This window comes from Ictidomys tridecemlineatus, chromosome 12 (genome assembly GCF_052094955.1).
Source record: "Ictidomys tridecemlineatus isolate mIctTri1 chromosome 12, mIctTri1.hap1, whole genome shotgun sequence".
Classification (NCBI taxonomy): Eukaryota; Metazoa; Chordata; class Mammalia; order Rodentia; family Sciuridae; genus Ictidomys; species Ictidomys tridecemlineatus.
In genome coordinates this window covers 802,334-826,382 of record NC_135488.1, presented here as the reverse complement: position 1 = coordinate 826,382, position 24,049 = coordinate 802,334, and the positions used below count along the sequence as shown (strand labels likewise).

The 24,049-nt window shown below is 37.4% G+C and overlaps 1 protein-coding gene across 1 annotated transcript in view; it reads left to right on the top strand.

The window, feature by feature from the left end:
* LOC101976104 (uncharacterized) overlaps window positions 1–24,049 on the top strand; it is a 91,232-nt gene that overhangs the window by 20,760 nt on the left and 46,423 nt on the right. Inside the window, exon 3 of the mRNA XM_078027916.1 lies at window positions 1,532–11,783. Coding sequence (XP_077884042.1) covers window positions 1,532–4,584 — 3,053 coding nt within the window. The 3' untranslated portion in view covers window positions 4,585–11,783. The remainder of the gene's footprint in view (window positions 1–1,531; window positions 11,784–24,049) is intronic.

The window sequence follows — 24,049 nt, the reverse complement described above, 5'->3', positions numbered from 1 at the left end:
TCATGCCAGAGAAATGGTTTTCCAGAAGCTTAAGTTTATTTCCTTTGCTGTCCTAGAAGGACAGGTAATGCCCTATGTTTAGCATGTATTCAACTTCTTAAGTCTCCTCCTTCTTCTGTGGTGATATTCCAGTACATTCAAATTAACAACTCAAACACTTTTCCTTGTGAGGGTGAGTGTGATTTGACAGCATTTCCACTATTGGGGGTGTCTCAAAAATCTGCACATTCATGGATACCACTAGGTGAAGGCATTGTAATATATTAGTGTCATAAAGCAGTTTCTTTAATATAACTTATATACTTATTCATTGAAATACCCTGTCACAGTCTCGTCTGACTCATATGTGGAAACCAAAAGTGCAGAGTGAGATGGTTACCAGCTACTTCTGTGTTTTGGGGAATGTTGGCCAAAGTCTGCAAAATCTTATTTTAATGGGCATCAGAAGGTCAAAAGTTGTATTATACTACGTAGTGAGTATCATGTATTATATTCTTTTTTGGGGGAGTTACCAAGTATTGAACCCCAAAGCACTACTGAGCCATGTCCCCAGCCCTCTTATATTTTTCAGTTTGAAATGGGGTCTTTCTAACTTGCCTAGGGCCTCACTCTATTATTGCAGATGGTTTGAAACTTGGGATCCTCCTACCTCAGCCTCCTGAGTTGTGGGAATTCCAGGCTTGTGTCACTATATCAGCTAATGTACTGTATTCTTGACAAAGGGTTATAGAATGAATGCAGTGTTTTGTAAGCAGTAACATGATAATTATATGAAATAATTATTTTAAATTATTTTTTAAATAATTTAAAAATACCATGAAATACTTAATAAATACATGACATTGAATTTGTTAATGAAGTGAATCAGTAAATGAACAAAATTATAAAAATTAAATCAAGTCATTTGTCTTGATCACCATGTAGTAAATTTATCCAGGTAACACTGACATTGTGTGTGTATGTGTGTGTGTGTGTGTATGTGTGTGTGTGTGTGTGTGTGTGTACCATTAAAAAGGTTTGTCTAAATCTCTACTGAGAGATCAGAGGCTCTTTACCCTCTTTTGAATATTTGTGTTATTGTTATCCAAAATCTCTCTTACATCCAGATCTGTGTCATGATAGACAGAAAGTGATTTTCAGACAATTCCAAAGAAAGCCAGAACTGTTCAAGGTTCACATTATCCTTTTTCTATTGAGAGAGAAGAAGGTAGTGGGTGGATTTTTCCTAATTGTACAATGGTGTATTCTCAAGGAGAAGACTTGTAGTGGATACTTTTCTTTTCTCTACCACATTATTCTTCTTAATGATATACTCATGGTGAATACTGTGAACTCTCACCATGGTTTGGGTAATTCTCACAAAGTAATTTTGTCTATCCATTGTTATTTAGTCTATATATTTACAGAGTAACTGTGGCCTTTAATGTTACTATTCTACCACCCTGCTAATGTCCTGACTGCTATAATTTCATGTTGTATTAGCAAGAGATATTTCAAGTATAATATGTAAAGTAATTGTTATTTATTTCAGCCATGATCTCTCATCATACTCAGGAAATATCACCAGAGCCTGGCTTAGAACATTTATTGAAGCAAGTGATAAAGAGAAGATATGGATATTGTAATCTCGACTATTTACAACAACAAAAAAATGGAGACTATGTAGGTAAGAGTGAAGGTCAGAAATCATATTATAAAGGACAAGACAAATTAGAACTGACTATGCATAATGAAAAATTTACCATCAGCAGACCTCAAGAACATTTAATAGCTCAGAAAAATATTCAATGCGTAACTGAAGGACAAGTTTATAAAAGGGATCATTTTGAAAGTTTCTTTACGAACTGTCCATTATTCTTCAATGAACAAAAAGTTCCTTCTTGTTCCCAAACATACACTTTTAATGATTGTGGGAAGGCCCCAATGCACTCATTACTGCTTAATCAAAATTCAGATATAGATTACTGGAAAGTGTGTAACACATGTAATGAAACAAGCAACACCTTCAGCCAGGTCTCTACTCTAAGCAACCAGTGTACTTATATTGGAGAAAACAATTACAAATGTAGCAAAACAGAGAAGAACTCCAGCTCTGGTTGCAATATGAGAGAACATCAGTGTGGCCATTGTGCACAGAACTCTTACAGAGATGAGGAATGTGGGGACGCCTTTCCTCAGTGCTCAAAGCTGATGACCCATACAAGTACTCAGGGCCAAGAGGTGCCTTGCAAATGTGAGGAATGTGAGAGAGCTTCTAACCCAGCGGCTAGCCTTCCTCAATACAGTGGAGCTTATCCTGGAAGGGAGCCCCCCAAATTTAAGGAGTGTGTCCAAGCATCGAGTTGCTCACCCCTTTCTAAACACAAGTACCATAGCAGTGATCAACACTACAAATTTAAAGAATGTGGCACAACTTTTAATCTAGAACCTCCCCCTGTTAAACACCACAGAACTCATAGTGGAGAGAAACCCTACAAATGTGAAGAATGTGGCAAATCCTTTAATAATTGCTCAACCCTTTCTAAACACCTGAGTTGGCATAGCAATGAGGAAACCTACAAATGTAAGGAATGTGAAAAAGTTTTTAAGAATTTTTCAGTCCTAACTCAACACCAAAGTATTCATACAGGAGAGAAGCCCCACAGATGTGAAAAATGTGGGAAATGTTTTACTCAAAAAGTATATCTTATTAAACACCAGAGAATTCATGCAGGAGAGAAGCCCTACAAATGTCAGGAATGTAGCAAAGCTTTTAAGGATCATTCAACCTTTACCAAACACCAGAGAATTCATACAGGAGAGAAGCCCTACAAATGTGAGACATGTGGCAAAGCTTTTACTTTTGGATCAAGCCTTGTTAAACATCAGAGACTTCATACTGGAAAGCATCCCTACAAATGTGAAGAATGTGGGAAAGTTTTAACAAAAAGAGGATACCTTTCTGAACACCAGAGACTTCATACTGGAGAGAAGCCCTACAAATGTGAAGAATGTGGGAAAGGCTTTCATCGAAGAGCACACCTCACTGAACACCGGAGAATTCATAGTGGAGAGAAGCCCTACAAATGTAAGAAATGTAGCAAAGCTTTTAATGCTCATTCAGCCTTTTCCACACATCAGAAAATTCATACAGGAGAGAAGCCCTACAAATGTGAAACATGTGGCAAAGCTTTTAATCGAAGAGCACACCTTACTCGACACCAGGGAATTCATCATGGAGTGAAGACCTACAAATGTAAGGACTGTGGCAAAGCTTTTAGGGATCATTCATCCCTTACCAAACACCAGAGAATTCATACTGGAGAGAAGCCCTACAAATGTAATGAGTGTGGGAAAAATTTTACTCAAAGCTCAACCCTTACTCAACACCAGAGAATTCATACAGGAGAGACACCCTACAAATGTAAAGAATGCGGGAAAAGTTTTACTCAAAGAACATGCTTTACTCAACACCAGAGAATCCATGCAGGAGAGAAGCCCTACAAATGTGAAGGGTGTGGGAAAGATTTTACCCAAAGATCACACCTTACTCAGCACCAGAAAATTCATGCAGGAGAGAAGCCCTACAAATGTGAAGAATGTGGGAAAGATTTTACTCAAAGATCACACCTAACTCAGCACCAGAAAATTCATGCAGGAGAGAAGCCCTACAAATGTGAAGAATGTGGAAAAAGTTTTACTCAAAGACCGCATCTTACTCAACACCAGAAAATTCACACTGGAGAGAAGCCCTACAAATGTAATGAATGTGGGAAAGGTTTTCCTCAGAGTTCAAGCCTTACTCAACACCAAAGAATTCATGAAGGAGAGAAGCCCTACAAATGTAATGAGTGTGGAAAAGGTTTTACTCAAAGCTCACACCGTACTCAACACCAGAGAATTCATGCAGGAAAGAAGCCCTACAAATGTAATGAGTGTGGGAAAGCTTTTAATCTAAGAGCATACCTTACTCAACACCAGAGAATTCACACTGGAGAGAAGCCCTATAAATGTAGTGATTGTGGGAAAAGTTTTACTCAAAGCTCACAACTTACTCGACACCAGAGAATTCATGCCAGAGAGAAACCCTATAAATGTGAAGAATGTGGCAAAGGTTTTAATCAAAGAGCATACTTTACACAACACCAGAGAATCCATACTGGAGAGATGCCCTACAAATGTGAAGAATGTGGAAAAAGTTTTACTCAAAAAACATGCCTTACTCGACACCAGAGAATTCATGCAGGAGAGAAGCCTTACAAATGTAAAGAGTGTGGCAAAGGTTTTACTCAAAGCTCACACTGTACTCAACACCAGAGAATTCATGCAGGTGAGAAGCCCTACAAATGTGAAGAATGTGGGAAAGGTTTTACTCAAAAACCACATCTTACTCAACACCAGAAAATTCATACTGGAGAGAAGCCCTTCAAATGTAATGAATGTGGGAAAAGTTTTACTCAAAGCTCAAACCTTACTCAACATCAGAGAATTCATGCTGGAGAGAAGCCCTACGCATGTGAAGAATGTGGAAAAATTTTTACTCAAAGACCACACCTTACTGAACATCAGAAAATTCATATTAGAGAAAAGTCCTACAAATGTTAACATTGTGCTAAAAATGGTTCAACTCTTATTACACACTACAGGAATAATAGGAGAGTGAAATTATACAAAGACCCAAATGTGACAATGTGTCTATAGTTGTTAATTCCTTACTCACTGAAGCACTGAGTAATGGGGAGAGATAATACAAGTGTAAAAACTGTTGCAGACCTCAGCAATTTCTCAAACATTGCTTATCACTGGAGAATTCATAATGCATAGAACCCCTAAACAATTTAAATACCAAATCTTTACTCAAATTTCAAACATTCTTTAACATTAGAAATCTGATATCTATAGAAAATGTAGAAAGACATTTGCCTGAAATAAAATGCCTTATATTTAGATATAAGGCCAATTGATAACAGCAAAATATCTATACTGAATAAATCCCTTGAAAAAATATTTTAAAATATGGCAAAGCCCTTATCTGTACCTCATAACTTGAAGTGAGAAGAAAATGAGGAATTGCCTTTAACTTTAAAAAAAAATGTTTTTAGTAATTGATGGACACAACATCTTTATTTTTATTTATTCATTTTTATGTGGTGCTGAGGATTGAATCCAGTGCCTCACACTTCTGAGGCAAGTGCTTTATCACTGCACTTCGGCCCTAGCCCTGCCTTTAACTTTTGCATAAAATTTATTAAATACCCTTGGCTAATGTAGTATAAAAAATTCTCTCAAATAATCATAGAATAGTGTACAAAACTTGTCTCAAAAATTACTCAATATCTTCACTTTTGAAAACTAGAGAAAACAATCCTAACAGATCTTTTTATCAGAAGACTTGTTCCTGAGAGTTGTTAATCTATATTTTTGAGACTTTACAGTGGATTTTGAAACACTTTATTCAGAGTATGTATGGATTTTGTTACTAAATAAAAGTAAAAAGTGTTAATGTGTTAACATTGTTTTGTATTGAATCATGGTATTATGTCAGAGTTATCACACTGTACCTCTTTACTAAGGGTTACACATAACAGATAATAAAAACATACTAAAATATGTCCATTAATCTTTTTAGAAATAGCAACTTATTTGGAGAATAGTTTTCCCATAAATCAGATCTATATTCATTTCTTCTGTTTGTAATTATGGAGAAATTGATACAGTTAGAGATAAGGTATAAGAACATGAAAATAAGCCCCAGAGTTCTTTATTTTGATTTAGTACTCTAAAATTTTATACTACAGGTGTCAGTCTCAGTGTTATATATTTTTAATTCCAGCAACTCAAGAAGCTGGGGCAGGAGGATCCAAGTTCAAAGCCAATCTCAGCTACTTAGATCCTGTCTCAAAATATAAAACAAAAAGAATTGGGGATGTGATTTTTAAGCACTAGTGGATTCAATTTCTGATATCAGTTTTTAATATTTTATTTTATTTTTTATATATTTTTTAAACTTTCTATGGAAAGTTAAATGTAATTTTGGAGTAACTGAGGTGTTATTGTATTTAAAAAAATATTTTTTGTTGAACCTGATACATTTATTTATTTATTTGTCTATACATTTATTAATTTACTGGTGAGGATCAAACCCAGTTTAGGCAGGTGCTCTACCACTAAGTTAGAACCCCAGCCTGAGTTATTGCATTCATTTTGAATAATTTTCAACTTACAGGGAAGAATTGTAATTATTGGGTTTAGAGGAAAGTTTCAATACATGTACATATCACATGATCCAATCAGTAATTCACATAACTTTCACACCTCACAAAGTTTTTATCACTATGGGGAAAACATTGAGAGTGTTTCTTCTCATCTTTGAATGCACCACACATTAATAGCTGTAGTTACCCTACAGTATAATTGAACCCTAGAGCCCTAGTACTTGTTTTTCCCCCTAACACTGTGCTTATGAACCCCTCATTCACTTTCAGCACATAACCAGAAGTGGAATACCTGAATCACAAATTCATAAATTCTAAAGAAAAGGTCCAGTCACTCATTATGACTTCCTCCTTTTTCCAATGGCATGTGGTTCTATTTTGAGCACTGTGACCCCAAATGCCACCTTATGTGCTTGTCAGCAAGTCTGGACAGCAGGCTTTGAAATGGGAAGTTCACATTTCTTTTTTAAAAGTGAGGGGTGTATGTGGTGTGTTTCATTTATTTGCCTCACTATAACTGCAGTATAGCATAAGCCACTCACTTAAAAAATTATATATTTACATCTCCCCCTATTTTTTCTTGTTTTCATGAAGGATAATCAGAGTTTCCCAAACAAAAAAGGAAATAACTGCTTCCAGATGGTAAGTCTTGAGCCCAGTCATCTATGAGAATTTTATAACCAGTCACCTTCAATACAGAAGGGAGACTGCTAAACCGATGAAACAAGAGATCAAGTGCAATAAGGGTGATTACCCTATCTGTACTTTACCTAAATTAACATGGAATACTGGTATTTTTTAAGACCTATATGTGAAACAGTATCACAATAAAAGACACTTTACTTTTTGGTACTGGGAAATGAACCCAGGGCTTCTATACCAGTGAGCAACATTTCTACTTTATTTTTTATTTGAGAAAATAATTAATTTTTTTATTTGAGAAAGGATCTTGCTAAGTTGCTGAGGCTGGCTTCAGAAATGCACTTCTCTTGCCTTAGCCTCCTGAGACCCTGGGATTACAGGCATGTGCCACTGTGCCTTGAAAGAAATATATACCCATACAAATCTTAAATGTTCAGTGAGAGAAGTTTTTTTTTTTTTTTTTAAGAGACAGTCTAGCTGAGTTGCTTAGGGCCTTGCTAAGTTGCTGATGCTGGCTTTGAACTCTTCATCCTCCTGCTTTATCCTCTTGAGCCATTGGGATTACAGGTGTGTGCTATTGTTCCTGGCTTAAATGATTTTAAGGGAGTTACCAGCAGACTTCCATAGCCCTACGGGGAGAGCCAAGGATGGTAGGTTTTTTCTGTGGGAACACATAGGTTGCTGTCTCAAAAGTCACTCAAGGGACTTGCCTTTGAAAGATTCTATTTTCTGGTTGCTACATTCTTAAAGAAACTTGGAGAACAGAGTGAGCACTATCATTTGAACATATGCATGACTTGTACAGCATCCCCAAGTGCTGTGTCAAGGAAACTGCTAACAAAGGTTGATTCACTGGCAGTCAATAGAGTTGAAGATCCCTTCTCACTGTTATGGGCCCAGCTATGGGCAATGACCAAACAGACTCCACCTTATCCTGAGACTCCATGTCGTGTAAGAAATGCTTCTTCCATGAGAACCCCCCCCCCCATCATACTGATTATGCTTAGCACACCCTGCTTAGAAATACACATGTTTCTGTTCTTATACCATGTTCAATTGCTCTGGTTTTTTTTTTTTTGTTGTTGTTGTTGTTTGTTTGTTTCCATTTTTCTTCGGTAATGTACCATGTCAGAGAATGTTTGTGTAGATGTTGGTGACCATTCTTCAACTTGTACTCAACTAAGGTCATTTTGACACATTTTCCTCTCACACATGTCCCATGTGGGCAATGAAATTTGAGATTCCTCTGTGTGGAGCGAGCTGGCTGTGGAATAAAAGCTAAGGCCAAAAAACAAAAAACAGCATAGAAACCACAGGAAATAGTAAGCAATTTTATAAAGGAAGGGCAAGATGGCTCTGTGATATTAGGGATCAAGCTTCCAAGTTGGAAAGAGAGAGCAAGAACCTGTGTTTGTTTTATTTATATAAGGAAAACATAAAAGGTTTCCCTTAGAATTTTCTTCACCAATTAAGATAGGAGGTGGGCTGTGAGATGTCCAGTTTCCAATGGGTTATGCTCAACTCCAGAGGCACAAAAGTGGTCTTCCTAGCTGAGTGAAGACAGAGGTCACTGATATTGCATAACCCATTAAGTGGGAGGAGCCACAAAATAGTTTTCAATGCCAAACCTAAATCTCCCTGGCTCAAGGCTGAGTGAAGATAATCTCAAATAATTTATAGATGATGTACCACACTTACCCTTCTGCTTATCATTTTGGATCTCCTGATATTTGTAGTCTTAACTCATAGTGACAGACACATATGATTTAATAAATTGGCATGTTTAAAAGGTGTCCTCTATCCCAGGAAGGGGTTGAAGGTGTAGCCTTGGACCCTTTGGCCCACCAGCTGGTGAATAAAGATGGTTCTGCCTCCTGCCTTAAGATTGACTCAGTGACTTATGGCAATCTTGCCATATCATCGCCAACTTGAGAAATCATGGCACCCTGCACTAAGATTTCCCTTTTAATTTTTCTTTTTTGGATTTGATGCCCTTTAGATCCTCTGTCATATTGGTACTTGCTGTCAATAAGCATCTTATAATGACAATTTCAAACACACACAAAGTAGACAAGGTACAAGGTACTCTGAAGTGCTGCCATTGAGCATTGTGCTTGCAGAGTGGCATTCTTCATTATCTGCTCCCAGGCACAAGCCCCTCACTCCTGGGCTCCTGCTCCACACATGTGCTCTCACTTCATTCATTTTTGCATTTGAAACCATCAGTGTTAAGGTTGTCAGTCTGCTCCTCCCATCACACACCTTACAAAGAAGCAACAGGGCAACTGGCCGGAGTTCTCTGCAGTGGAACTGATGAGGGGCATGTAAGCACTCCAGGATTTGTTATTACCACTTCAGACACTCCTAGAAGATGTGGGTCTTGAAGATTCAGAAGTCACTCAGGCCTCTTGGGCAAACACTCATTCTACTGTAGCTGTGGACACATCTGTCCACCTGGATCCTCTGGAGGGAAAAGAAATTATTAGGCTGCAGCAAAGATCTGTTTGTAATTGAGGGCTCCTGAGACTGTGGGCACCTCTCCAGAGGACAAGGGACTTCCTCTGTGCCATCTGGGTAAGGAGGTTCGTGGCTGAGCATAAAGCAATAGACAGGGCCTGGAGGAGCCCAGTGCTGCAGGGATATGTGGAGTGAGCCTGATCGTTGGTGCAAGTGGGTGTCTCAGTGCAGGCAGGAAAAGCACAGCAAGCAAGGCTGCATGGTGTGTACATCTGATACGTGTGCAGTGTATACAAAGGCTGTGTGGATTTGGATGATATGTGTGTACACAGGCATGGTAGGGGTCAACAAGTTCTTTAAGAAAACAATTGTCATGCCTTTAAATTTTACAAACATTCACAATGTCCAATTTTAACTAAATTAAAGCAAACAAATTTTCAGAAATTAAATGCACTTAAATTTACAAAAGTTACAAACCTAAATTACAGTTTCAAATTCTTATTTTAAAACATCCAAAACTGTAAGTTTGAGAAATACTTAAAATTAAAACTTCAAAACACATTGTTTTTCTTTTAACATTGAAATAATTGTCATCTACAGCCGTCAGTAAGAGAACTTCCTTGGAAACTATATATATATTCTTACTTCTACTAATGGTGATGGTTAGTTGCCAAAGAAAAGCATTCTTTTGGTGGTAAGCCCTGCAAAATAATTTCCTTTATGGCAATGTACTGTCAGTCCCTGACAAACCTCCATTAATATACAGAGCCATTTCAACTTGACTTTGAGGCTGAATAATTGGAATGTGAATAGTGGTTTTCTCTGAGCCAATAAAAACTCATGAAGAGGGATGAGGATGTAGCTCATGGATAGAGTGTCTAGGGGTTTAAGGCCTAGGATTATAAAACAAAGAAACCAACAAAAACTTCCTCCTGATGCAAAGGAAGAAAAGAAGAAGGCAAAGACTAGACAATATATTCTAGGACTTGACAATGACCTCAAAGCATAAACTAGTGTGAGACCTAAGCTGAAACTGAACTAAATACCATGAAAAGTGAACTTGACATTGTGTGACTTAATAAGTCACCTGTAGAAATAAAATGTATCCCCTTCCAGGTCCAACTCTCAGTCTTCTGCAAAGGCCTCAGAGGAGCTCTCTGTCCTTTCTTAATTTGTAGCCCCTGCAATGGGTTTCTAGCAGATTCCAGAAGGAGTTCAGGAGGGAGGAGAAATGCTCTGGCAGGATGGGCTTTGCACCCATGGAACTGGGGTGGACATCATTGTTTGCTCTCCAGAGGAGATGGAACGTCTGGCCTCCATCACTTCCACCCCTCCCTGAGACAATGATTGCAGAACATTGCAGAACAGTCACAGCTGGTGAAGAACCCTAAGGGCTCCTGGAGAGTGACTGTGGACTATGGTGAACTGAGTGAAATGGAGCCATCTCTGCACACAGCAGTTCCCACAATGCATGGGTTGGATAGGTGTAGCCCAGACATCTCCCCCAGCAAAATGTGACATATATTTGGGACAAAGGAGTGCTTTGTGCACTAGTCCTTATCCAATGAGCTCCAAAATAATGTAGGGCCAGTGCTGTATGCAGCTGAAGAAGATTCTTCTGATGAATGTGAGCTGACAGCCATTGTCCTTCAAAGAAAGACCAGCCCTCATGAGCGACAGTACACTGACTGGTCCAGCAGAGGCCCTTAGGCCATTGACCTGCCATCGCTCCACAGCACTCCATAAACACCTTGTGGTGTGATGCTGGGATGGGGTAGAGCAGTCAAAGTCTATTCCATGCCAAAGTGCTAGTGATACAGGGGTCCTGGGCACCCCAGGATACAAAAACAAACAAAAACACTCAAGAGACTAATCAACTCTGTTGGCAGGGCAAAAATTTTACTTGATGCACAGATGTTTAAAATAAGTGTTTATTGCTGTTAATGTTTTTTCTTGGCAGGAAAAAGATGACTTTAAAGGTTAACTAGGTTTGTTTGATATCTTGGTTTTCATGAGTAACATAAAATGAAGAATTAAAAATAGAGCTCTCTGAAAAATTTTCTGGAACTCCCAATGAAACTGAAGGGCAAGAGGAGTGCATTATCCTTATTTGTGGGAGGAGCCACTACCTCTTTTTCTCCTTTTTCCTACTTTTTTTTTAAATTTGGTAGCAGGTATTGAACCCAGGGGTGCTACTGACTGCACAACAACCTCAGCCTGTCTTATATTTTATTTTGAGACACAAGTCTCACTGAGTTGCTTAGGGCTTTGCTAAGTTGCTGAGGCTGGCCTTGAATTTGAAATCCTTCTGCCTCAGCCTCTCAAGCTGCTGGATTACAGGTATGTGCCACTCTATTTGCCTTTTCTATCCCTTTTAATAAACTCTTCTATTGTCCTAGTAGGTTCCATGTCTTGCCTGGAGTCCTTTCAAGCAAGAACACAAGAGTCAGGGATGGGGACCTTCAAAAACAGCTCACTCTGTCTCCACAGGTACTATTCTTTGCAGCACAGTCATCCCTGATTCTTGTCTTTTACTTTAGACAGGAGGAAACTGGCTGAGGGAGGTCACATGGCCAATTAAAGACAGCTGAAGCCAGAGTATTTCAAGACTCCTGCCCCATGTCCTGTCATACGCCTGGTGTTCTCTGGCAATAGGTCAACCAAATGTTCCTCTTTCCATCTGCCAGCATTACAAAAGTAATAATGGCTGCAACTGTCCTAGACTCAGAAATTTCTTAGGAATAATTTTCTTCTCCCTGCAGTTGCTCATTTACCCTTTGCTAACATCTTTTCTTCTCTTTGGCTGAGTTCTTATCAGGTACCCATCCAATGGGACATCTAGGGTAAGAGGAGTAGGTAAATCTGCCCCTATAAAGAAGTCACATTCTGAATACCACATTTCTTCTCCTGAAAGTTGGTAACAAAGGGGATCCATAACCCTAGGGTATGGGCCAGAAGGAAAGGTACTAAGGTCAGAGAAGCTGCTTCTACCATTGCTTGGCATAGCCTTTGCAGGTAGGAAGAAAGTGAAAATGTAAAGGGTACCCTTTCACCTCTGCCACCCCTGTGGATGGCTCCTCAACTTCATCTTCCTGTCACTCATGTCATACAGCCCCACCCAGCTCCACCTCTCGACTTCTGAATGACATCAGGATTGCATCAAACTTTCAAGTCCCCATGAAAAGATTTTATTACTGTTGCACTAAAGAACTTGTTTGTAAACATTTTATGGTTGGGGACAATTAACCTATCTCCCCCAGTTTTGAAATCTGCTTTGTGAAAGGGTCACACCATGGCCCAGCCTAACTTGTGTTCTTATCTGAACAATATAAATCTCTATTTAGATAACTATAGAGAATATTCTGCCCAACAAAGTAGAAGAGACATTTTTCTCAAGTGTTTAAGGAACACTGTTCAGGACATGTCATATTATGGCCATAAAAATGTTAATAAATTAAAAGCCCTGAAATCAGGACATGTATTTTTTTTTTTGTAGCAACAATGAAATTAAGCTAGAAAAGATGAGGCTGTGGCTGTGGCTTGGTGGCAGAATTCTTGCCCTGCACATGTGAGGTACTGGGATCGATCCTCAGCACCACCTAAAAATAAAGATATTTAAAAAGAAGGAAAGAAATTAATATAGAAAAGAAAATAACAGAAGGAAAACTTAAAAATTAACAAATATGTATAAATTACATAATGTACTCATTAAGAAGAAAAAAGTCAAATAGAAAATAATTTAGGATGGATGAAAATGAAAACACAACATGCCAAAACTTGTGAAGGGCAGCAAAAGTAATCCTCAGGAAGAAGTACACTCACACATTGCTTTTGGAGTGCAAATGGGTATAACCACTGTGGAAAGCAATATGGAGATTCCTCAGAAAACTTGAAATGGAACCACCATTTAATCCAGCTATCCCACACCTCAACATATATTCAAAGGACTTAAAATCAGCATACTATAGTGACATAGTCACATCAATATTTATAGCAGTTCAATTCACAGTATCTAAGTTATGGAATCAACCTAGGTGCCCTTCAACAAATGAATAAATATATGGTATATATATATATACACAATGGAATATTACTCAGCCATAAAGGAGAATAGAATCATGGCATTTGCTGTTAAGTGGACAGAACTGAAACTATCATGTAAGTGAAATAAGACATTAAAAAATGACTGGTTGTTCTCTCTGACATGTAGATGCTATCACACAATAAAGGGAGGAATAGAATTTCACTGGATTAGACAACAGAAATTTAAGGAAAAGAAGTGAGGATGGGAATAAATTAGAATGATTCAGACATACATTTCTTATGTACATATATGAATACAGGACCACGGTAGCTCCACATCATGTACAACCAGAAGGATGGGAAGTTAGAATGTACTTTGACATATCATACATACACGGAATATACTGTCATGTATAACTAAAAAGAATAACAAAAAATTTTTTAAAAAAACAGTAGTCCTTCCTCAAAGGGAAATTCATAGCTATAAAACCCTACACTATGAAACAAAAGTTACCAAACACGAACTTAAATTTACATGTTAAGTAACTAGAAAAAAAACAAGCAAGCTATATTCAAATGTAGCAGGAGGTAAATATAATGAAGAACAAGGCAACAATAAAAGACATGAAGAATAGAAAATAGAGTCAAGGAAACTGAATGTTGATTGTTTAATACAGTTACAATATTGATTGCTAGACTAACAAATAAAATAAAATAAAATTATCAAAATTTCAAAATGAAAGTAGAAACAGCAACACAGGATTTACAAAAATAAAGGAAATTTTATGCATAACTAAATGTCAACAAATAGCCTAGATGAGGTCCGAGAGGCCAAACCCACCGGTGGCCCCTCTGGAGAGGAATGCCCTATCTGCCTTGAGAGAAGCGGCACTCGGGTTCCCTCTTCACCAATAGGTGGCTCCCCCCAACCGCCTCCATCTTGGGACATGGCAGCCACTGCCGTAGCCCTCCCCACATGGTAATCTCCACTGTGGGACATCGCACAGGGCCAGGAGGTAGCTTCCTGTTGCAGCACCACACATCACACAGCAGCATCATAAAATAGGCCAACCAAAGTCATCATATAGCCCCTCCTTCCAGCTCCAACTCTGAAAGCAGTTGCCTCTAATTTATGACACCTGCACTGCCATCTTGTGTTACCTCCACTGCCACCTCTGCCATACTTAGCTGGGGCAGATTTCACCTTGGGACCCTGATTGGGGCCTGGAAGCCCAACTTTAATATACCTACAGGCTTGATACTGATGTCACTACCAACCAGGGACATGGCTTCTTCCAGCTAAGGACAACAACCTGGGAAATCATCACCAAGGTCCCATGGGCCTGGTTGCACCAGAGGTCTCTCCTCTAGGTGTGCCAACAGTCACCATTCTGTTAAAGAGGTAACAGGGAGCCTTGCATGGGGTCACCTCTCTCCCTTTTCTCCTGCTAACAGCAAACTTCTTTTGATTAAACCTTTACTAGTCCTGTAATCTAATATCTCTATATTCTCACATTCTAACTTTTAAACATCAGCCTCCCTCTCTGTCTACCATTTGAAACTGTAAACCCTTATGCAAACCTGCTGGCTACATGATAGAAAATAAACAAACTCATCATTTCTGTTTATAGTGACAAAACTGTAAATGCCAAACTAGAAGCTAATTGATTTATGGCTGCATATTGGTTGCATTGAGTGTTATAAATATTGATGTCCTCCTTAATGGTGAGGTACTGATAACCTGCATGGACTGCACAGGATTATAGGATAGAAGCTGCAGTGTCTCTGGTCTGCACTGCAAGAGAGAAAGACACATAAACAACATGAAAAAACAAGGGAGGAAAGTGCCCCAAACAAACCAAGATATCACAATAATAAAAACCTCTGATAAAGCATTAATCTCTAGCATATATAAAAGACTCAAAAAACTTAACACCAAAATAAATAAATAAATAACTCAATAATAAATAAATCAATAAATGGGCTAAGGAACTGAACAGATACTTCACAGAAGAAGAAATACAATCAATCAACAAATATATGAAAAAAAGTGTTCAACATCTCTAGCAATTAGAAAAATGCAAATCAAAACTACTCTAAGATTTTATATCACTCCTGTCAGAATGGCAATCATCAAGAATACAGGCAACAATAAATATTGATGAGGATGTGGTGTAAAAGTTACACTCATATATTGCTGGTGGGACCACAAATTGGTGCAACCACTATAGAAAGCAGTATGGAGGTTCCTTAGAAAACTTGGAATGGGGTCTGGGGATGTGGCTCAAGCGGTAGCACACTCGCCTGGCATGTGTGCGGCCCGGGTTCGATCCTCAGCACCACATACAGGCAAAGATGTTGTGTCTGCCGAAAACTAAAAAAAAAATTAAATAAAAAATTCTCTCTCTCTCTCTCTCTCTCTCTCTCTCTCTCTCTCTCTCTCTCTCTCTCAAAAAAATAAACTTTAAAAGAAAACTTGGAATGGGACCACCATTTGACCCAGCAATCCCACTTCATGGTTTATACCTAAAAAACTACAAATCAGCATACTACAGTGATACAGCCACATAAATGTTTATAGCAACTCAATTCACAATAGCTAGACTATGGAACCAACCTAGGTATCCCTCAATAGATGAATGGATAAAGAAAATGTGGTATATATACACAATGGAATATTACTCAGCTTTAAAGAAGAGTGAAACTATGGCATTTGCCAGTAAATGGTTGGAGTTGGAGAATATTGTGCTAAGCAAAATAAGCTAATCCCACAAAACCAATGACCAAATGTTTTCTCTAATATGCAGATGCTAATTCACAACAAGGCGGGGCACTAGGGAAGTATAGTGCTACCTTAGATTAGGTAGAGAGAAGTGGTGGGAGGAGAGGGAGGGGATATGGGGATAGGAAAAATAGTAGAATGAAACAGACATTATTACTGTAAGTATATATGTAACTACATGACCAATAAGATTCTGCAACATGTACACTCAGAAAAATGAGAAATTATATCCTATCTATGTATGATATATCATATTGAATAAATGCATTCTACTGTCATGTATAACTAATTAAAACAAATCAAAAATTTTTTAAAAAGAATTTGCTGACAGTGCAGTAAATGAAATGTCAGAGAAGGATATATATAATTAAAATGATCTGCGAATTAAAGAATGACCTAAGTCAGCAAATGCAGGCAAAAATTGATCATTCCAAAAAAGAGATAAGAGAGCAAATACATGTAGTGAAAGATTACTTCAAAAAGAGAGAGATTCTGAAAAAAAAAAACACTAAACAGAAATGCTTGAAATGAAGGAAACAATAAACCAAAAAAAAAAAAAAACTCACTAGAAAGCATTACCTATAGACAAGATCACTTGGAAGACAGAACCTCAGACAATAAAGACAAAATATACAATCTTGAAAATAGAGTTGACCACACAGTGAAGATGATAAGAAACTATGAAATGAACATGTAAGAATTATGAGATAACATGAAAAGAATAAATCTAAGATTTATCATGCTGGATGAGGGCACAGAGATTCAAACCAAAGAAATGCACAATTTCTTTAATGAAATAATATCAGAAAATTTCACAAACATGAAGAATGAATTGGAAAATCAAATACAAGAGGCTTACAGGACACCAAATGTACAAAACTACAACAGATGTACACCAAAACACATTATAATGAAAATGAGTAGCATAAAAATTAAGAATAGATTTTAAAGGTCACAAGAGAGGAATCAGATTACATATATGGGAAGACCAATTTGGATCTCAGCAGATTTTTCAACCCAGGCCCTCAATGCCAGGAGATCGTGGAACAACATATACCAAACTCTGAAAGAAAATGGATGTCATCCAAGAATCTGATTTCTAGCAAAATTAACCTCCAGATTTGATGATGAGATGAAAACCTTCCATGATAAACAAAAGTTAAAAGAATTTACGGCAAGAAACCCTGAAGTACAGAACATTCTTTGCAAAATATTCCATGAGGAAGAAATGAAAAATAATGAAAATCTGCAAAGGGAAGAACTAGAGTAAAGAAAAGGCCAATCAAAGGAGAAACCAAGTCAAGTTAAAAACCAAAAATTAACCAAAATGACCAGAAATACAAACAATAATAACCCTGAGTATTAATGGCCCAAACTTATCGATTAAAAGTCATGGAGTGGCAGATTGGATTGAAAAAAAAAAAAAAAGACCCAACAATATGCTTATTTCAAGAGACTCATCTCACAGGAAAAGACACTCAGACACTAAAGTGAAAGGATGGGAAAAAATGTATCACTCACATGAACTGTGTAAACAAGCAGGGGTTTCCACCTTCATATCAGATACAGTGGACATCAAACCAAAGTTAGTGAAAAGGGATAAAGAAAGTCATTTCACACTGAAGGGAATCATACATTAACAAGACATAACAACCATAAATATCTATGCTTCAAACAATGGGGCATCTATGTATATCAAACAAACCCTTCTAAACTTCAAGAATCAAACAGACCATAATACAAGTAATACTAGGTGAATTTAACACACCTCTCTCACCACTGGATAGATTTCCCAAACAAAAACTAAACAAAGAAACTATAGAACTCAATTCAAAATCAATAACTTAGACTTAACAGACATATATAGAATATTTCATCCATCAACAAGTGAATACACTTTTTTTTTCTCAGCAGCACATGGTTACTTCTTCAAAATAGACTATATGTTATGACACAAAGCAATTCTTGGCAAATACAAAAAAAATAGACACTACCCTCCATTATATCTGACCATAATGGAATGAAACTAGAAATCAATGACAAAATAAGAAATAGAAGTTACTCCAACACCTGGAAACTAAATAATATGTTATTAAATTATTCATGGATAACAGAAGACATCAGGGAGGAGATAAAAATTCTTAGAGGTAAATTACAACTCTAATACAACATACCAAAGCCTTTGGGACACTATGAAGCCAGTACTAAGAGGAAAGTTCATTGCATTAAGCTCATTCATTAAAAGAAGAAAAAGTCAACAAATAAATGACCTGACATTACATCTGAAAGCCCTAGAAAAAGAGAAACAAACACCAAAAGAAGTAGAAGACAGAAAATAAGTAAAATTAGAGCTGAAATCAATGAAATTTAAACAAAAGAAACAGTTCAACAAATTGACAAAACAAACAGCTGGTTCTTTGAAAAAATAAATAAAATTGACATACCCTTAGTCATACTAATGAAAAGAAGGAGAGAGAAAACTCAAATTACTAAAATTTGTGGTGAAAAAGGAAATATCAGAGACAAACACTATTGAAATACCAAAGATAATTAGAAAGTATTTTGAAAATGTATACTCCAGTAAAATAGAAAACCTAGAAGACACTGACAAATTTCTAGAGACATATGATCTACCCATACTGAACAAGGAGGACATATACAACTTAAGCAGATCAATTTCAAGTAAGGAGATAGAAGACACCCAGGACCAGATGGATTCTCAGCTGAGTTCTACAAGACCCACAAAGAAGGATTAATACCAATACTCCTCAAATTATTCCATGAATTAGAAAATGTGGGAATCCTTCCAAACTCATTCTACAAGGCTAGTTATCACCCTGATGCCAAAACTGGACAGAGACACATTAAAAGAGAGAGAGAGAGAGAGAGAGAGAGAGAGAGAGAGAGAGAGAGAGAGAGAGAGAGAGAGAGAGAAAATCCCATACTAATATCTCTGATGAACATAGATGCAAAAATTATCAATAAAATTTTGGCAAATTGCATATAAAAACATTTAAAAAATAGTGCACCATGATTAATTGAGTTTTATTCCAGGGATGCAAGTTTGGTTTAACATGGTAATCAATAAACATAATTCATCACATCAATAGACTTAAAGATAAGAATCATATGATTATATTGATTGGTGCAGAGAAAGCATTTGCCAAAATACAGCACCTTTTCATGTTTAAAACACTAGGAAAACTAGGGATAGTAGGAACATACCTCAACATTGTAAAAGCTATGCTAAACACAAGGCCAACATTATTCTAATGGAGAAAAATTAGAAGCATTCCCTTTAAAAATCAGAACAAGAGAGGGATGCCCTGTTTCACCACTTTTATTCAACATAGTCCTTGAAACTCTAGCCAGAGCAATTAGACAGACTAGTTACTAAGCAACTCAGTGAGACTCTGTCTCAAAATAAAATAAAAAATAAAGCCAGTAATGTGATGTTTAGGGATATAAATAGGAAAAGAAGAACTAAAACTATCATTATTTGCTGACAACATGATTCTATACTTAGAGGATCCAAAAAATTCCACCAGAAAACTTCTAGAATTAATAAATGAATTCAGCAAAGTAGCAGGATATAAAATCAATACCCATAAATCAAATGCATTTTTATACATCAGTAATGAATACTCTGAAAGAGAAATTAGGAAAACTACCCCATTCACAATAGCCTCAAAAAAAAATTGGGGAATCAATCTAACAAGAGAGGAAAAAGACCTCTACAATGAAACCTGCAGATCGCTAAAGAGAGAAATTGAAGAAGACCTTAGAAAATGGAAAGATCTACCATGCTCTTAGATAGGTAGAATCAATATTGTGCTATATAGATTCAATGAAATTCCAAATAAAATCCCAAAGTCATTTCTTTTTTTTTTTTATTGGTTGTTCAAAACATTACAAAGCTATTGACATATCATGTTTCATACATTAGATTCAAGTTGGTTATGAACTCCCATTTTTACCCCAAATACCGATTGCAGAATCACATCTGTTACATATCCACATTTTTACATAATGCCCTATTAGTATCTGTTGTATTCTGCTCCCTTTCCTATCCTCTACTATCCCCCCCCCCAAAGTCATTTCTTATAGAATTAAAAAAGGTAATTATGACATTTGTTTGGAAAAATAAGAGATTCAGAATAGCCAAAGCAATCCTCATGAAGAAGAATGAAGCAGGAGGAATCACAATACCAGAGCTTAAACTACACTACAAAGGAACAGTAACAAAAATGGCATAGTATTGGCACCAAACAGACATGTAGATCAATGGTACAGAAAAGAAGACACAGAGAGAAACCCACATAAATGCAGTTATCTCGTACTAGACAAAGGTGCCAAAAAATACATTGAAGAAAAGATAGCTTCTTCAACAAATGCTGCTGGAAAAACTGGAAATCCTTATGCAGAAAAAAATAAAATTAAACCCCAATCTCTTGCCATACACAAAACTCAACTAAAAGTGGATCAAGGACCTAGGAATTAGACATGAGATCCTATGCCTTATAGAAGAAAAAGTAGGCCCAAATCTTCATCTTGTCAGATTAGGCCCTGACTTCCTTCCTTAATTCCCCAGTTCTTCCCCTTTCCTTCCCCACCCCATCTCCTTATTTACCTGTTTCTATTCTACCTCTCTCCCTTCTTTTTCACAAGATTACTTTTGTTTATTCCTTTTTTTCTCTGTAGCTGTTGCAGGTGAGAGAAAACATTCAACCTTTAATTTTCTGGGTCTGGCTTGTTCCAATTTAACATGTTCTCAGTTACATTTATTTACCAGCAAATGTCCTAATTTCATTCTTCTTTATGGCTGGCACAACCCCATCATGTAGATGTGCCACATTTTCTTTATCCATTTGAGTCTTGATGTGCCCATGGGCGGCTTCCATGAGTTGGCTGTTGTGGAATATGCTGCTCTAAATGCAGAAATGCATGAAAAGTCTGTGTCTCTTAATCCCAGCCGTGGATTGTAGGTCCTGCCATTTGATAAAAGAACATCATCATCTTCCCTTTTTCTCCCAGAGAAGGGAGGCAAGAAATGTCTGCAATCCTGGTGTCACATCCACAGCCCAGTTATGCTGGGGCGGTGGAGCACACGATACAAAGTCAAAGAAAGTGCCTGGAGAGAGCATGGAAGATGTGTGCCTTATTGGAGAAAGCTTGTGGGAGGTTAGGGATGCTCCACGGAGAGTTCAGTAGCCACAGGCTGACAGGGAGCTCCTCCAACCCTCACAGTGCTTGGCCTTCTTCATGGCATTTGTACAGTGGTGGCTGGGGGATAGCTGACAAGCATCTTTTCCACTATGTCCTCAGTTCTACATCCACCCCACTCAGAGAGAGAGAGAGGTCTTCTATGTGATGACAACAGCAGCATTATCTTTCTAGGTTTGCTTGTCTGATCAGCTATCCTGGTGTACAAGGAGCAGCTATCCTGGTGTACATGCCTGATAGAGGCTTATACAGGCAACACTAGCCTGCCCTTGTTCCCAGTGTGCACAGGAGAAAACCCAAGTTCTTCCAGATAACATGTATCTGGACTTCCCAGCCCAGGCCTGCTGTTACTGTTCTTTTAACTTGATGAGGTATTTTGAGAACAGAAAAGGGGGCATTCAGGGACATGGTTTTTACAGTACCCCTTTCTTAGAGATGATATACCAGGAATTCTAATTCTTGTTCTGTAGTAATTAATAGGGTAAATATTTGAGTTAGGCATTGTCATTTTTTTCTTGGACTTGAAATACACAATTATGTTGTTTATTTGGGATTTTACTGATTTAAAATTAGAAACTCATAGCTAAAAACTTTCCTATTAGAACTGCAGAGATTTTGGCATGTTGTATTCTTTTTTAAAGAATATTTTAGTTTTGGGCTTGGGATATAGCTCAGAGATAGAGCACTTTCCTAGCATGAGTGAGGCCTTAGATTCAATCCTCAATAATACACACACACACACACACACACACACACACACACACACACACACAGAGAGAGAGAGAGAGAGAGAGAGAGAGAGAGAGAGAGAGAGAGAGATGCATTTCTCCTCTAATTTCTCCTATAATATACTCATTCTATAGTGCATTTTTTGGTATCCATGTCTTTATATAGTTTCTGTGGCTTTACTTGCTCTTGACCTCTAACTTAATTCCTTTATGACTTATTAAGATCAAAAAATTGTGTTAACTTTATGGAATTCTCTAAGACTGGTTTTGTGGCCTAAAATATAGTCTATTTTAGAGAAAGTTTCATGAGCAGCTGAGAAAAGAGTGTATTAAGCTATTGTTGAATAAAACATTCTGTAGGTACCTGTTCCTTCCATTAGATTTAAAATATTTTATAGGTTTGAGGTGTCTTTGCTAATTTTGTGTTGAATGGCATATCTATTGGTGAGAGAGTTATGCTGAAATTATTCAATATTATTGTGCCAGGATATCTGAGCTTTTATGTTTGTTTATGGTATTAGATGCATTGATATTTGGTACATAAACATTTTCTATTGTTTATCTTCTTCATAAATCTATCTCATTACCATTATCTGGTGACCTTCTTCATCCCTTCTGATTGATTTTGATTTGAAGTCTGCTTTGTTGGATATGAGGGTCACTACTCCTGCTCATTTTTAGACTCTGTTTAATGAAAATTCACTTTCTATCCTTTCACTTTTAGTCCATGGGTGTCTGTGCCTGTTTGTGTGTCTCTTGCAAGCAAGACATAGTGTTTTTGTTTTTTGTTTGTAATTCAATCTACCAGTGTGTCCTTTACTTGGAAAGTTGAGATCATTTACATTCAGTGTTATTATAGAAGTCCTCCCACTTCAGAATAAGTTGTGTTCCTCTTATTGGCATTATTTCAGGTCTTCAATTCTCTGGCAGATAATAGGTATTTTGCTGAAAAATATAACCTATCCTGTCCATGTATGCCAGGCAGGTCTGCCAGTAAACAACTCCTTGGAAAAGAAACAATGTGGGGGTCACCAAAGTGGGTCAATTTGATAGAATTATTCTCTTAACTTTGTGTTTCCACCACTTGCATCTGTCTGACCCTTATTGTCCCCTCCCCCAAGGAATTTGGGTCTATAAATTCTTTTACAGTGTTGAGTATGAACTGATTCTGGCTGCTTTATGCTGACAGAAGGCCAAGTTGAGGATAAGTGACACATAATTCTTATTCTCCAGCAGGTGGTGCAGGAACAGTTACAGTTATTCAGCACCAGGGCCATAGAGGTCCATGGTAGCAGTTGCTTAGGAACTGGATGTGGTATGCATAGGACAGAGGACATGCTAGACAACAATAAGTAGAACAGCAAAGCAATGGTTCTTATAAACAATTAGGAAAACAATTAGTAATTCAGCCAGTTTCTGAAAACCATGAAGACAGAAACACATTCAAGCCTAAGGTAGAACCTACCATGTCACTGAGTTTGAATGGAAGCCATTCAGGGCTTTAGAAACATTAGCAGAGTTGTTAGAAACATATACACATTTAGTTTTTATAATGTCACAGGTGTCCCCTAATGCTACTTGATTTTTGTAAAATAGCTTTCTCAGTGTAATTAACTCTGTTTTGTACTGAGATCCCTTTAGCAATGTCACTTGGGGGTCTCTGGGTAAAGTTAGGGCTTTCTACATTACATTATTTAGACTCATCTGAGGGAGATATATTAGAGTTATAAAACCAAATCAATGAAAAATATGTCAAGCTAGCCTAGTGGAAGGGTGGGAAGTTTTGTATGTCTGTGAAATCAGGTTTAAATTGAGGACAAGCCTGTGGCTCTGCCAGTCTTCTGTGATATTTATCAGACACCCCCATATGAGAACCCTTATTTTGTAACCTCCTGTCCTTTATGTACTTTTGGTAGGGCTAACATAAGATACATCTTATGTTAGGATTTGTCTTTCCTTTTAATAGTTCATGTGTGACTTTGCTTTGGTTATGCTTTACA